At 42.9% G+C, this 14,013-nt stretch overlaps 1 protein-coding gene across 3 annotated transcripts in view; it reads right to left on the reverse strand.

Annotated features, from left to right (window-relative positions):
* The window catches only part of Cacna1e (calcium voltage-gated channel subunit alpha1 E), a 308,059-nt gene that overhangs the window by 15,929 nt on the left and 278,117 nt on the right, over positions 1-14,013 (reverse strand). For all 3 annotated transcript variants that reach the window (XM_042674388.1, XM_042674389.1, XM_042674387.1), the window contains 4 exons: positions 11,083-11,174; positions 10,314-10,479; positions 5,950-6,077; positions 197-293 (listed from right to left, as the gene is read on the reverse strand). In XM_042674388.1, coding sequence (XP_042530322.1) covers positions 197-293; positions 5,950-6,077; positions 10,314-10,479; positions 11,083-11,174 — 483 coding nt within the window. The remainder of the gene's footprint in view (positions 1-196; positions 294-5,949; positions 6,078-10,313; positions 10,480-11,082; positions 11,175-14,013) is intronic.

The following is a 14,013-nucleotide window of genomic DNA, read 5'->3' on the forward strand; positions in this document are numbered from 1 at the left end:
CCATTCTTGTATCCTTTCATGACTTCATCCTTCCGGGGAGGGCCCTTCCTGATCCTTCAGTCTCCTCAGTTTTCTTTGCCTTCCTTCCCTCCTCCAGCCTCCCCAGCCCCAGCTTCCTCCCATGGTCTGACCTCCCCACAACGGGATCCCATTTCCTGTTGGTCTCTAGCCCAGAACAAAGGAAGGGGTGGTCTACCTTATATGCCACTTTGGAGGGACATCTCTTGCCGAGGCCTAGCGGTGGTGACATGAGAGTCAGCATTTCATACATCTCAGTGTAATGGATGCGGCCACTGCTCATGGGGGGAGCGGGAAGTCAGGGTGAGGGTGGGTGGGCAGGGTAGGGCAGGAAGGGGTGGCAGGGACAGGAGGAGGAAGTCAGGGCAAGGATGCAGACAGGTAGGAGAGAACAGGCATTCCCAGAGAGCCAAAACGAAACAAAATAATACAGAAAACAGGAGGAGAGAAACAAAATGGACAAACAGGAAAAGAATAGGAAACCTGTTAATCAAGGCAAATCGTACATGTGACTCCATCCTGGTGCGGATTTATATCACACCCCACACAGACCCGGGAACAATGCTGGTAACTAGGGTCCCTCCGACACTGTCAGAGGACGCTGACAAGGATTCATTCTCTCTGACCCAGTAGGTACTGTCTTGACTCACTTTCCTGCTCACCACAGCCTCCCACCCCCACAGGAGAACAAGGGTATCTTCAATTCCCAGGGCTGTGTGTGAGCGGTATAAACCAGATAGACGGTGCTCCAACCATGGGGAGGAATTTCTAGCCCCAGCTGGGGCACAGGCCTGAAAGTCGGGCCTCCCCCTTCCCCAGAACCCACACGTGGAACATCGTGTATCGCCCCTCTGTGGTGTGTGTGCGCGCGCGCACGGCATGAGCGGCGGCTTGCGTTGAAAGTGGTAGGCTGAGTTTGCTTGTTAAAGAGTTGGCCCTGTTGCTTCCACCTGGCTCTGTGGACAAGAGTGCTCTCAATTCCCCAGCATGCACCAGGTTGATGACATGCTGGGGACAGAAGAAACAAAACCAGGAGGAGGAAGGGCATCTTGCATGCCATGCTACCCTCCCCAGCTCTCCCACATGCGGCTGCAGGTTTCACCAGGGTGGAGTTTAAAGAGTCTCAGCAAAGGCAGCTGTCCAGCCTCTGAGTACTGAATCACTGGGTTAGCATCCCAAGCCATCTCCATCCATTGCCCAGACATTCTTCCTGAGCCTATGTTTTCTTCCAGATGCCTCGCAGTGCTGCCCCAGGGAGCTCATGCTGCCCTCCAGTAGCCCCAGAGAGGGCTCCTTGTCTAGCAGTCTTGACCTCAGATGAGGCATGGTAGCATCATTGGGATTTAGAGTTCCCAAGGTTGGAAAGTGCTATGTGCTTCTGAACAATGTTTCTTGGTCTAACTTGCAAAGTGACTCAACCATTATGACAAGGCCTCACAATGAAATATGTCAGGGCTCTGATGCAAGAAATGTATTCTGTGGCCCTTCATTATCTACAGAGGCCATGCAGATGCTGTGCTCGAGAAATTTCCAACATACCAGGTGCTGGTGGCTCACACCTGTATCCTAGCTACTCAGGAGGCTGAGATCTGAGGAGCACAGTTCAAAGCCAGTCAGGGCAGGAAAGTCCACGAGATTTGTATCTCCAATTAATCACAGAAAAAAGACAGCAGTGGTGTTATAGCTCAAGTAGACTGCTAGCCTTGAGCAAAAGCAGCTTAGGGACAGCACCTGAGCCCAGAGTTCAAGGCCCAGGAGTGGCAAAAAAAGAGAAAAATTCCAACTTGTTAATATCTAAAACTTTTACCTGCTCTTAGCTGTAGCCCTGAATCCTTATCATTTCTTATCTCTTCTATAGTATAAATTGGATTTAAGTAGAACTGGGGATTATTATAACTCAGGGCCTAATGCTTGCTAGATAAACACTTTATTACTACCATATCCCTAGTCCTTTTTGCTTTCAGTTTTCCAGATAATATCCCAGACCTTTGTTTTGGCTGACCTCATACTATCATCCTCCTTCTCCCTCCACCTGAGTATCTGCACGTACACCACCACACCCAGGCCTCTGCCCTACAATGTTGTCACTCCTGGCCATACCACCAGGAACTGGGAGGGAGGACAGAGTTAGGGATGACTCGAGTCACACTTGGATTCATTGTACAGGAGATGAAGTAGCTAAAACAGAGGCTTCTCTGTCTATACTGAAGGGAAATAAGAATTCTTTGCTGGATTAAAAAGATGTCTGCATTCAGCAGGGTGCTGGTGGCCCATATCTGTAATCCTAGCTACTCAGAAGGCTGAGATCTGAGGATCGCCGTTCAAAGCCAGCCCGGGCAGGAAAGTCCATAAGACTTACCTCCAATTAACCACCAGAAAACTAGAAGTGACACTATAGCTCAAAGTGGTGGATCAGTAGTCTTGAGGGGAAAGTTCAGGGACAGTGCCCAGGTCCTTGAATTCAAGCCCAATAAATGACAAAAAAAAATGATATCTGCATTCTCTGAAGGAAGGAGAACTCCCACTTCAGGCTAAATATACAGAGTAAGGTGGACTAGAGTATGTATGTGTATACACACACAAGTACATGCAGGAGAAGAAAAGAGAGAGAGATTTGATGGCTTTCCTATTAACGCTAACACTTTCCTGCCTTCCCCACACCATGTGCCCTTCTTCCTATGTAACAGCTGCTGGTTCTGGGAGGGTTTGGACCTCTTTAAACTCAAAGGAAAGCAACATGAAGGTTCTCTCATGTGGCGCAGTGGTGGTGGAGCAGAGGACGGAGAGGAGGGTTAGATGCTGCATCCCACTGCAGGTTGTAGCTGGGGACTGGGAGGCAAACCTTGCAAGCCACCCTGTAGGGGCAGTTCTCTCCCAGGCCCAGAGGCGGCGAGATCACCCGCACTAATTTGTACATATCCTTATACGGGATCCTGCCGCTGTAAAGGAAGCACAGGTGGGTTAATAGGATACTCAGAGAAGGGTGGGGAAGAAATGATGGTGTCACCCTGAAGGGACTGGCTGGAAAAGATGAGAGCAGCTTCTTTCCTTGGCCCTAGTGAATCCAGATCAGAGAATAAATGAACAGCGAGCACCAAGAGAACCATCATCCTGCCAAATGGTGCTGTCTCAATTTTCTCAGCAAATTCAACCATGCCCAAAGGAACTTCCTGATGCCCAAGAGCCCCCAGAGATACCGATTTGACCCCAGGCTGCCATAACCTCGACTCTAGCTCGGCTTCCAAGAACAAAAACTGCCAGGATGCCTCTGACTGCTGTCTAGAGCAGATGCTGGGTTGCTATGGCGTGGCCCGCATGACTGTTTGCTGTTCACAAACACTGATTACAATCAGTTCCTCAGACTTGCCTAACAGGGGCAGTGGGAAGTCAGCATCTTTCTGCAGACTTCGAGAGACAAATTTCCCATTAGGCTAATTAGCACAGAGTACAGTTGGCATGAGAGAATATTTGCAAAGGGTTGTAATTCTCCTTGTGGCACATTTTTCCCAAGTTCAGCTTGGGTAAGGTCTGATGTAGTTGGTGGGAGCCTGCTTGATCCATGTCCAGAAAAACAATGGGACACATTCTAACTCCATTTCTGTCACTCATGATCCAGGCTGTAACCAGCCCAAATTCCTGGAACAATGTGACCCATCTCAACTACTTTCTGAGGAGCCTGTTAGGGCACAGTGGCCTCCTGAAGACAGAATTCACACAAATAATTTTCAGTAGCTAGAGCATCTTCCCAGTGAGAGGCCAGAATAATGGCGTCATGGCTGGATATCTGTAATTCTAGATACATTCTAGAATGGAGCAGGGTTTCCACTAGAAATTATAAATATAGCATCTCCACCTGAGCATCATTGCCAGCAGCCATATCAAAAGGCTAGTGCTTTGTCCCAACTTCAATCTAACATCTTCTTGATATGGGTCCTGATTCTTTGTTTAAAACTAGATAGCTGTTTGTTGGCACCTTCAAGTCTCTCATGTCTTGAGGGAGGTGATTTGCCATGTGTCCATTTATTTTGCTTCTCAGTGATATTGAGGAAGTAGGGAGATTGCTAGGATGTCTTTTGCTGCCTATATCCATCCACCATTTGAAGATACTGGCTCTGTGTACTTTTGTTAGTTCTCTACCACTTCTCTTTTTTTTTTAAATTGAGAAAACCAATTAAACTTTTAACCAGAAATGAGTTATGTTGTGCCTTTCAAAGTGACAGAAGAAGTTCTCCTTTGTTGTTTTGCTCAGGTTAATGTCTGAGTCACATGATGAGTTCTCATAGAACTGTTGGCACCCACAGCTGGAATAAGGGAGGAAGACTATGTTTAATGCACGTTGACATCTGGATCCTAAGGTAGCATGAAACCTCAGGAAGCCAGTTTCTGAGAGTCAAAGATAGGCTAGATGAACAACAAACTCCTTTGGTAGCAGATTTTTTTTTTCTTTTCTCAGGTAAGTAGTTAGGCAGTTCCATTGTCATCCATGCTCTGCAGGTACCAATTTTCCATACGTGCAAGTTGTAGTCTCACAGGGTTCTTGTCAATCATCATAATAGTAACATGCATGGTGTAGTATTGTCCTCACAAAGCACTATTCAAGGCAACTGGTACCATTTTGCTTCTTGACAGATGAGGAAACTCAAAGAACTGATTTATCCAAGGCCACACAACTGATAAGCCAGTCAATCCTGGTTGTGCTGTCTTCCCATACTGCCCATCCCTTTCTAAGAGGTATCTACTGGGAAGTGAATCCAGGAAGGAAAAGCTGGTTCTCAGTAATTATAATGGGAGTGGACTTAGAACAATCTGTAATATTAAGTCATAAATAATTACAGAGGAGAAGAGGAATTTTTATTTACCTATTCAGCCTCAAAAACAAGTAACGCAAGTTCAATAGATTGATTTGGGTAAGAGGCTCAAATTATAAAGGGGCTCTAGGTGGAAGCAACAAGGTCCACTCCTGTGGAGGATGACAGACATTTCCTGTAGTATTTTCGGAGGGGGCCCAGAATGGAATAGAATGGTGAGTGAAGACCCAGAAGCTAAGCTGTCCTGGGTCAGAAAAGTTGTGATTCAGAGTTCTTTCCCTGTCCTCAGCTATGAGAGCTAAAAGGCTACTTTTTGTGCTTTGAAACAGAAGTCAGCAAACTTTTTTTTTTAGCAATATTTTGTTAGTAAACAGTTTTCGATTTGAGCACCATGTCATCTCTGTCATACTATTTAATTCTTCCGTAAAGTATGAAAGCAGCCATGCAATATACAAATGACAATAGCTTTATTCCAATAAAACTTGCTTTGCAAAAACAGACTGTGTGGGCTGAATTTAGTGCATGAGTAGTAGTTTGCTAACCCCTGCTCTAAAGCTTGGGAAAACAAATGCCAGTGTAGAACTACTGGACGGTGAAAAAGTTAATACAGACATCATTCCCACCAGTTCTCGTCATCCAATCCCTAAGTGTTTAAAGAAACAATTGGAAGAGCAATTTACTTGGATTTTAAAATTTCTAAGTTATTTCCAATTGTATTCATTGAAGGGAATGAGGGAAACCAAAAATATTATCACTGGCCATGCTTACCAGATTTCCCAGAAAACTCTTATGAAAACACCTGGTGACTCAAAGAAGACCACTAATATTGGCAGTCAAAGAGGAAAGAGATTATTGGAAATTTCTGCCAGAGTGAACCCAAATAATCTGAGGTGAGTGCTATGTGAGGCTGACCCAAAGGGTAAAGCATGTCACAGAAGGAAAGAGAGGGTAAAGGAGGCCAAAGAATATAAGTGTTTGATGATTGGCTCAAAACCGGAGCCACAACCAAGAGGTGCCTCCTTTCCTTCTGTAACAGGCAAGCATTTGGGTGGCTCCAATTTCAATCTCTTCCCTGAGAACTCCAGAGGCCCTTGATCTCTGGGTGGCTGAGAGACCTACGCACCATGCTGCTCTATCATATTCTGCCCAAACTCGGACAAATTCATCCAAGTGATGAGGCCCCAGGATGGAGGAATCTCGAGTCAGATACTCGAAGTTGTCCATGATGACTGCCACAAACAGGTTGAGCATCTGGAAAGCAAAGGAGAGTAAAGAAGTTAGGGACAACTTAACACAAGCTCTGGAAGCAAACTAATGGGCTGAAAGGCCAATATAAAAAACTTCAGAAGTTTGAAATAATGAAATTCCTTGCTAAAGCAATGTCATCATTCCTCCCGTACATTTCACTGCATGAGCATTATGAACTATCATTTTTCTATGCCACTTCCTATTTCTTGTATTATCTGTGTGATTTACTTAATTGTGCTTGAGGCAGTAGAGAAAGCAGCAGCAACTCCAATATCCTCAAAGGACTGAGAAAGTCAAAGCCAGATACCAAGCCTAGTTTTCTAGCCTGCCTCCTTTGCTCTTAGTGCACACAAGGGGCCCAAAAGAGAACTGGTGAGAAATCTCACAGCCAAGGCCATGTCTTACTGCGTGAGAGCTGGAAGTTGTTCATAGGTTTGAAGTGGCTTCTAGAACCCAGTCTTCCCGTGTGTGTTATTTGTGCTATGCCCAAACATAGCAATGTATGATCCAAACACAGGGATTCAATGCTAGGGATATGAGGTAAGATGATGTTTCTCCAGAGATCCATTCCCATGCCAAGAAGTTAGGACAGAAAGGAATCTAAAGGCAATTTCCCTGGGCCAACAAAAAGGTGGAAAAGATGGTTGATTCTTGAACTGAATCTTGTTTGGTACAGCAGGTCCAAAACCCACAAGGACACAGAAAAGGGTATCTCGGGCAGAGGAGAAAGCATGAATGAGAGAAAATATGAAGGTATATAGGCACAAAGACCTTCTAGGGATCTTTAACAAAGATCAGAGCAGCTGAGGCTAAGTGCAGGATCACAGAAACATCTTATCTACCATACTGAAGAGTCTAGGTCAACATCAGCAAGATGACCAAATAGCATACCCTATGGGCTTTGTGGGACGAACTGTCTCTATAACTCTTGCAAGTATGCAGCTGTTCTGTTGTAGCACCAAAACATTGACAGTATACAAATGAGTGTGGCTGTATTCCAAGAAAGCTTTGTTTATAGACACTGAAATTTGAATTTCATATAATTTCCAAATGTCATGAAATATTATTCATGCTTTGTTTTTCCCCCCTCAACAATTGAAGAATAAAAAAACCATTGTTCGCTCACAGGCCATACAAAAACAGATGGCAAGTCAGATTTGGCCCATGGACTACAGTGTTCTGATCTCCAGTCTAGAATATTCTATAAGGCAATCGGAATTAAAAGCATTTAAACAGAAGAGAGACCAAAGGATATTGGTATCCAGGAGTAACCTTTGGTAACTGCAGAGGGTAGCAGGGACTATAGATGAGGGCATTATGATCTTCCTGAACCAAGTAAGAGGTCAGGACGATAGCAAAGACAGTATTAGAGAGTTCATGAAATTGGAAACGATGGGTCTTGATGACCAGAGTCAACAACTCTGTTATTGTGTGTCTTTTAGGCCCAACACCCATTGGTTGTATTTCAAGTACAGTTCTTTGACTAGTGCCACTGAGTGTGAGCCAATAGGATACCAGCCTGTACCCCAAGACCTCAGCTATTAATTGGATCACACTTCCTTGGGCCACAGTGATTGGTGATTCAACCAAAGCCCATAAAACGGCACTAAGAAAATATAAAAAAGACTTGTTGTTCCTTGTTGTTTTTGAATATGTGAGGATGTAAGTAAGGTCTGAAGCTGCTGCTATGAGCCCTCTAGGAGCTGTAGGGCTGGGTATTTGAAAAGCAAGCTCACATGGAAAAAAAAGGAAAATGCGGTCTATAAACAGAGCAAGAAAGCTGGTTCCGGTGATAGTACCCAAGCCACATATCGAGCTTTGCTTAAGCTTGCCTTGCCCCAGCATGACTCATGGACATAAGCATATAAAATTCCATTAATCTTTGGAAGGATCTAACTGTTATTTAAAGAATCCTGCCTGATGGGGAGACCACCTGGTTGTAGGCCTAAGAAAACAGGAGCCTCTCACTTACGGGCTCTCAGATTCAATGGCAGGGTGCATGGCCATGCTACCATGCAGGGAAGGTTTACAGAAAAAGAAGGAGGAGAGGACTGTGGTCTTAGCAACACAGATGATGGTTACAATCCAATAGCTGGTCCTTTTTTCCTTCCCCCCTACTGCCTAAAATACAATTGGATATCCGGAGGTCTTGTGTTCTCTTAGCATGAGGGTGGTGAGGGTCATTCCCTAGAGGTGACACAAGAATGAGTCAGAACCAAGCAACCATAAAAAGCCCAACTCCCCCCCTCTGGGCTTCATTGGTGTGGGAGGGAATCACCAACCCTTCAGGTAAAGGGGCTGTGGTTTGACAGTCCTAACACCGGGCCTTTTTGTTGTTCCACCACCGAGATTGGAGCCACATGGATTTCTGCCTGGATGATGAAGGGCTTTCCATGGATCCACTCACTTCTGTTATACTCCTTTCAGGGTATTGATTACCAGTGCTAACAAAAACTTATAACATTGCATTGACTCACATTATAATCTTAAACAGAGAGCTGTGTGCTTGTTCTAACTATCTGTGAGACAGGCTTAATTGCCATCAGCTCTTCTAGGAAAAAGGCACTGCAGATTCCCATGTGTTCTAAAGCTTCCAGCACAGAGCCTGGCCCATCATCTCTGTTTTGTGGTTGGTTTGAGCTGAGAAGCTGTGGACTTGTCCAAGGCCACTAAGTCAGTCCCAGGTAAAGCTGAGATTTGAAAGCATATTGTCTCCTACTGAATATAACCTCATTAAAAATAATGTTCATGTGAATTATACAGTACCGTCCATCTCAAAATTTCAAAAATACCTTCATAGTCCTTAATTAATTTTCCAGTTATATTTCTGGTTTCTTTTAAGTATTTATTATTAAACACTTAAACCCTGTAAGATAAAAAAGAGACATTCTACATGTCCTTCTATCTTTTCTAGTTCATCACTGCCTGTGAACTGGTTTTTCTTTGACGATAGGTTACCAAGTCACTGAAAGTATACTAAACTGTACTGAAGATGTGAATGATAAACTAAAACCTCCAATTAATATCACTCTATTTTCTTTCAGTTTCATTTTATGTTATGCTTTATGTTCACGAATATGATTCTGTTTTGGCCTCTTTTTATTGTAATGAAATGTATGACACTGTTAGGAAGTAGCTTAACACATGTGTGTCAGTTCACTGTGCATAAAAATCCTCCTATCAAGTGATATTTTCTTCCCATTTAAAAGCAGCTAACACTGGGAATGTCTCTTGGCCAAAGGTAACATGGCAATGAAGCCAAGACTGCAAAAGCTTTTACCTGAGTCTCCAGTTAGTTCACTGCCCTGCAACATTTATCTATCTACCACATTTAGCAGTCTATGTACAAGTCCGCCCCCACACTGGAGAACTGAACTGTGGGAAATTTCTGTCCCCTTGAAAATTTAAAGAGGTAGAAATGCCTGGACATGACATTTCACTCATTGATGCCTAGCTATTTTTTAGCAGCAACAATGTTTTTAGATTTTTATATAAACAGCAGTATTTTTAGTGAAGTTTGATCTGAGGATTGCCAGAATAGTCAGAAATAACACCATTTTTATTGATCTGGTAGCACATGATCCATTTACTTTATTACTGCCAATCTGACATTTGGGGTAAAAAGTTCTTAAAGCCGGTGGGTGTTTTTATTGGTGTTTTCTCAAAAAAAAAAAAAAAAAAAGAATAAAGAAGGTACCCTGGGCTTCTCGCCACATGACCGTGCTCTATAGATTATTACTTGAAATATACTAATGTTCAATCACATGCTTTCACACCATCAAACTGGCCAGTTGTTAACCGTGGCTACTATCTTGTATATTATCACTGCTCTTCTTATATTAACACTATTACATATTTTCTTTTCAGTTATAAAATATTCTAAAGAGAGTTAAAATGTCCTCAGCCCTGGTTAAAGAAAAGACACTGCAGTAAAGAAAAGATTGACCCATTAACCATGGAGTCTACCTAAAGCTCACAGCTCTATACACTGGACTCCACTCAGACTCCTCATCCCTGCTCCCACCTCCCCTGGAAGCAACAGAGACTTCTCAGCCAGTGAAAGTCACTTGTCCAGGATTCCGAGGAGCACTATGGCCCCCAAGTATTCTTTAGAGGAGGGATTAATTCTTCACAGGGACTTGAGTGTGTATGTGTGTCACACGCGAAAGAAATCCCCTCCTGTCTCTTTATCAGAGGTTGCACAGGCCACATCTCAAGCAAGGACACAATAATGCTCACCAGGAAGGAACAGAAGAAAATGAAGGAGACAAAGTAGACATAGGCCAGATCAGTGCCGCAGCGTTCGTTCTCGTTCTGCCCCGATGGTGCTGTGGTGTCAGGCTCACAGCCTTTCTCCCCAAGGCACGACAGCATAATCTCTTGCCAGGCCTCACCTGTAGCACTCCTGAATCCCAAAGACAAGTGGGTTAGAAGGAGAAAGTCTGTATATCCTACTCTGTTCTCTGGCTTCTTCTCAAACCACCCATCTTTCCTCTTCCCATATGCCTACTAGGCCCCTTCTAGGTCCAGAAGGACCTAGTAATTGTTTCCATTAGAAGCAGAATGTTGATGATGAAGTCTCTCCTTGGTTCTGTCCTCCACACACCCCACATCTCCATCAAGGGCTCTCTGCTGGTTGCAATTGAAATTAACAGTGAACCCTAAGATACCAAATGTAACTAGCCATCCAAGGATTCAGACCCTTTAGAATCTAGCTTCCAGGACACTTTCCTTGTCTCCTCTTCCACTGTTGCAGTTGAAATGTGCAAATTCACTACTGAGTCAAAAATACTGATGGAACTTTCTGATATCATTGGGTTGCTTGGTAAAGGCACTGTCTCCCCCGCCCCCCCCCCCCCCGTCCCCCTCTCCCCCGACCCTTCCATTGCATATCTGCCAGGAGCAGCAGAAGCAGAATAGACAAAGGAAAATGAGGTGAAGAGACTGACCGACTCTCTCCCTCCCATTAGGAGGGTTCCAGCTAGAATAGTTAGAGACATACAAGTACCTGAAGAGTAACATGAGGGACCCAAAGAAACTCCGGAAGTTGTTGTGCCGGTTGATGTGACTCTCCTCATCTAATTTGATATTTCCAAACACCTTGGGGAGAAAAACAAGAAAAAGCAATAAGCATGGCTGAATTGTCTGACTTGTCCAGCACATAGTCATGTACACAGGCAGAAGAAGGCTGGTAAAGCTACATGCATGACTTCCTGTGGCCTGACCAAGAAACAGACAACTCAGATGCTGAGAGTTGGTGGACACCAGGCTCTTAGCCTTCACATGGAAGGGCTAATTATCTTCTCTATGCTCCAATGTTGTCAAGAGGATTAATTCAAGTAAGGTCCAAGCACAACACAACAAAACAAGGTCTTTTACAATGTCATTCTGGTGGTACACAATTCCTCCTACATCTTTTCTTTTCCTTAAGTTCCTTAAGGAATTAGGGCTAGAGTTGGTACTCATGCATATAATCCTAGCTACTCATGAGGATGAGATCTAAAGATCCCAGTTCGAAGCCAACCTGGGCAGACAAATTCAAGAAGAGGTACGGCCCAAGTTGTAGTGCACCAGCCTTGAGCAAAAATCTAAGAAGAGCATGAAGTCTTGAGTTTTAGCTGTACCACTGGCACCAAAAAAAAAAAAAATGAGGAAGAACAGAAACATAGCCCCACAATGGATGGAAACAGTCAGGATAATTGGACACTTGGAAAATGAAAGAATGTAGGACTAGCTACTAAGAGTGGTTTAATAAGCAGATGCTGGACTGTGGCCACTGTAAATTCCTGTGACAAAGAGGGATCTTTGTCCATAGTGAATAGTGACAGTACAATTTGAAGCTGAGGTCAATCCTGGACCCTCAGTAAGAAGGGCACGCTTTTCTAGCCATGTTTTTAGGAACCAGGATTTAATTTTACAAATTAGTGCTGGCACAACTAAGGACTTCCTAGGTCACTTTCCCGGCCTTTTGAGACAATTTCCAGCCTATATTTCAAATATTTCAGTTTTATCCAATGTATGCTAAATGGAACACATTTTTCCCCTAACAGTTTTTAGAATGTGCAATTGAGGAACAATCTCTGCCCCCAGCTATTTTGCTCAAGTAACTCCCACTGACACCTGCTTTGGGAATTTGTTCTCAGTACTAGTTTTCAAAACTCAAATACTACTTGTCTCTCAGGGAGACTGGAGGTGGAAAACTAGGCAGCAGAATGGAAAGAGAAGGATAAAAGGCACAAGGCCCTCAAAAAGGCAAATAGTTGTATTTTAAACCTCCCAGCAATGAAATAAAATTATTCCTGGACATACCACAAGGAGACTCATACATTTTTAACTTGTTCCTGTCTCCATTTTCCTTCTTTCCTTTTTACTCTCTTTGCTCACAATTTAGCCCTGATCCATTACATATACACAACTCACAGGACCCTTTCTCCTAATACACTCAAAAAAGCATCATTGGTTATTCTGATTCTGATTTTCTTGAAGATTTCATTCAGTCACGATTTAGTTGGAGGATACTTGGAAATCTTTTTACATAGTAGATGTGTAATAACCAAAGCCACAAATAGTCAATTTGAATATTTTCTAAGGTAATTCTCAGGTCAAAAATGTATATTTATTGTGAAGGTGTTCTGCATAATTTTTTTTCATTTATTTTTAGTTTTTACTGAGTCTTTGTGACTAACCCATGAGAGAAAAACAAAAGGGGTGGTTCAGAAAGTCTTGTGAGATTATTGGCTTAAATCTACCTTCAAGTGAATCCACAGACCTTTAGAATTAGAATGGATCTGGAATGGTTTCTAAACCAACTCCTCAATTTTAGGAGATAGTGTTTGGCTAACTATTGACAAGTCAAGTAGAAGTACTAACTTGCCCTTCAGCTAGTAGAATTGCTGAGGTTGAGGAGGGAGTAACAATGTTTGACAAGAAATGTACTCATTACTTTTGGGGCGGGGGGAAGGCAATTTATTTCTTTATTGGTGAAGAGTAACAAAAAGTATAGATTACTAATAAGATCACCTAGGTTTCCAGTGTGCTTCTAAGTACAAATAAATGTAAGTATCCTCCTTTGTTTTGAACACACAGGATTTTAAGAATCCCCTTTTTCATTCCTTATCCATTCAGCTCTTTCTAAATCATTACGTAGGAAATTTCTCATTTTATTAAAAAAATTTAAACACCGACATAGCATCGCTTTATACATTCTTTTCATTACCTTACTCATGTAACTGTAACCCCTCTGTAAACCATCTTTACAATAAAATAAAATTTTTAAAAATTAAGCCTTACTTCCAACAACTTGTAACCACAGGCTCCTTCTCATAAGTAGCAAGTTATGAAAAGTTTCTCCTATCTCCAATTCTTTCCCAAATACCTCTTCTAAGAAGCCTTTGAAAAATATCAAGGCATTTATGCAGTGAGACCAAAGGAGGATACTCTTAGATGGGAAGAGCACAAAGATGCAATGCCTCTGATCATATAAAATACTATTTATTGAAACGAATTCCAGGAAATGGGAAAAATACGGAGTAATAGTTCTTTTTATAGATACATCTGATTATTATTTATGTCTTTCCAAAAGCTTATGTCCTACTGTTTTTGTCTTTGTATTTGTATCATTATCTCTGATTTGTGGTGACTATTATTTCTTTTTCTTCTTCTTTTTTTGTCGGTCATGAGGATTGAACTCTGGGCCTGGGCTCTGTCTATGAGCTCTTCAGTTCAAGGCTAGCACTCTACCACTTGAACCACATCGTCTTTTCCAGATTTCTGGTAGTTAATTGGAGATAAGAGTCTCATGGACATTCCTGCTTGGGCTGGCTTTGAACCATGATCCTCAGATCATAGTCTCCTGCATAGCTAGGTTTACAATGCCTGGCTGGATACCATTTCAGTAGTAACAAGTGCAGGTTTGTGAATGATATGTGCATGGTGATCT

Source organism: Dipodomys spectabilis, unplaced genomic scaffold (genome assembly GCF_019054845.1).
Source record: "Dipodomys spectabilis isolate Male_0828 unplaced genomic scaffold, ASM1905484v1 ptg000019l, whole genome shotgun sequence".
NCBI lineage: Eukaryota > Metazoa > Chordata > Mammalia > Rodentia > Heteromyidae > Dipodomys > Dipodomys spectabilis.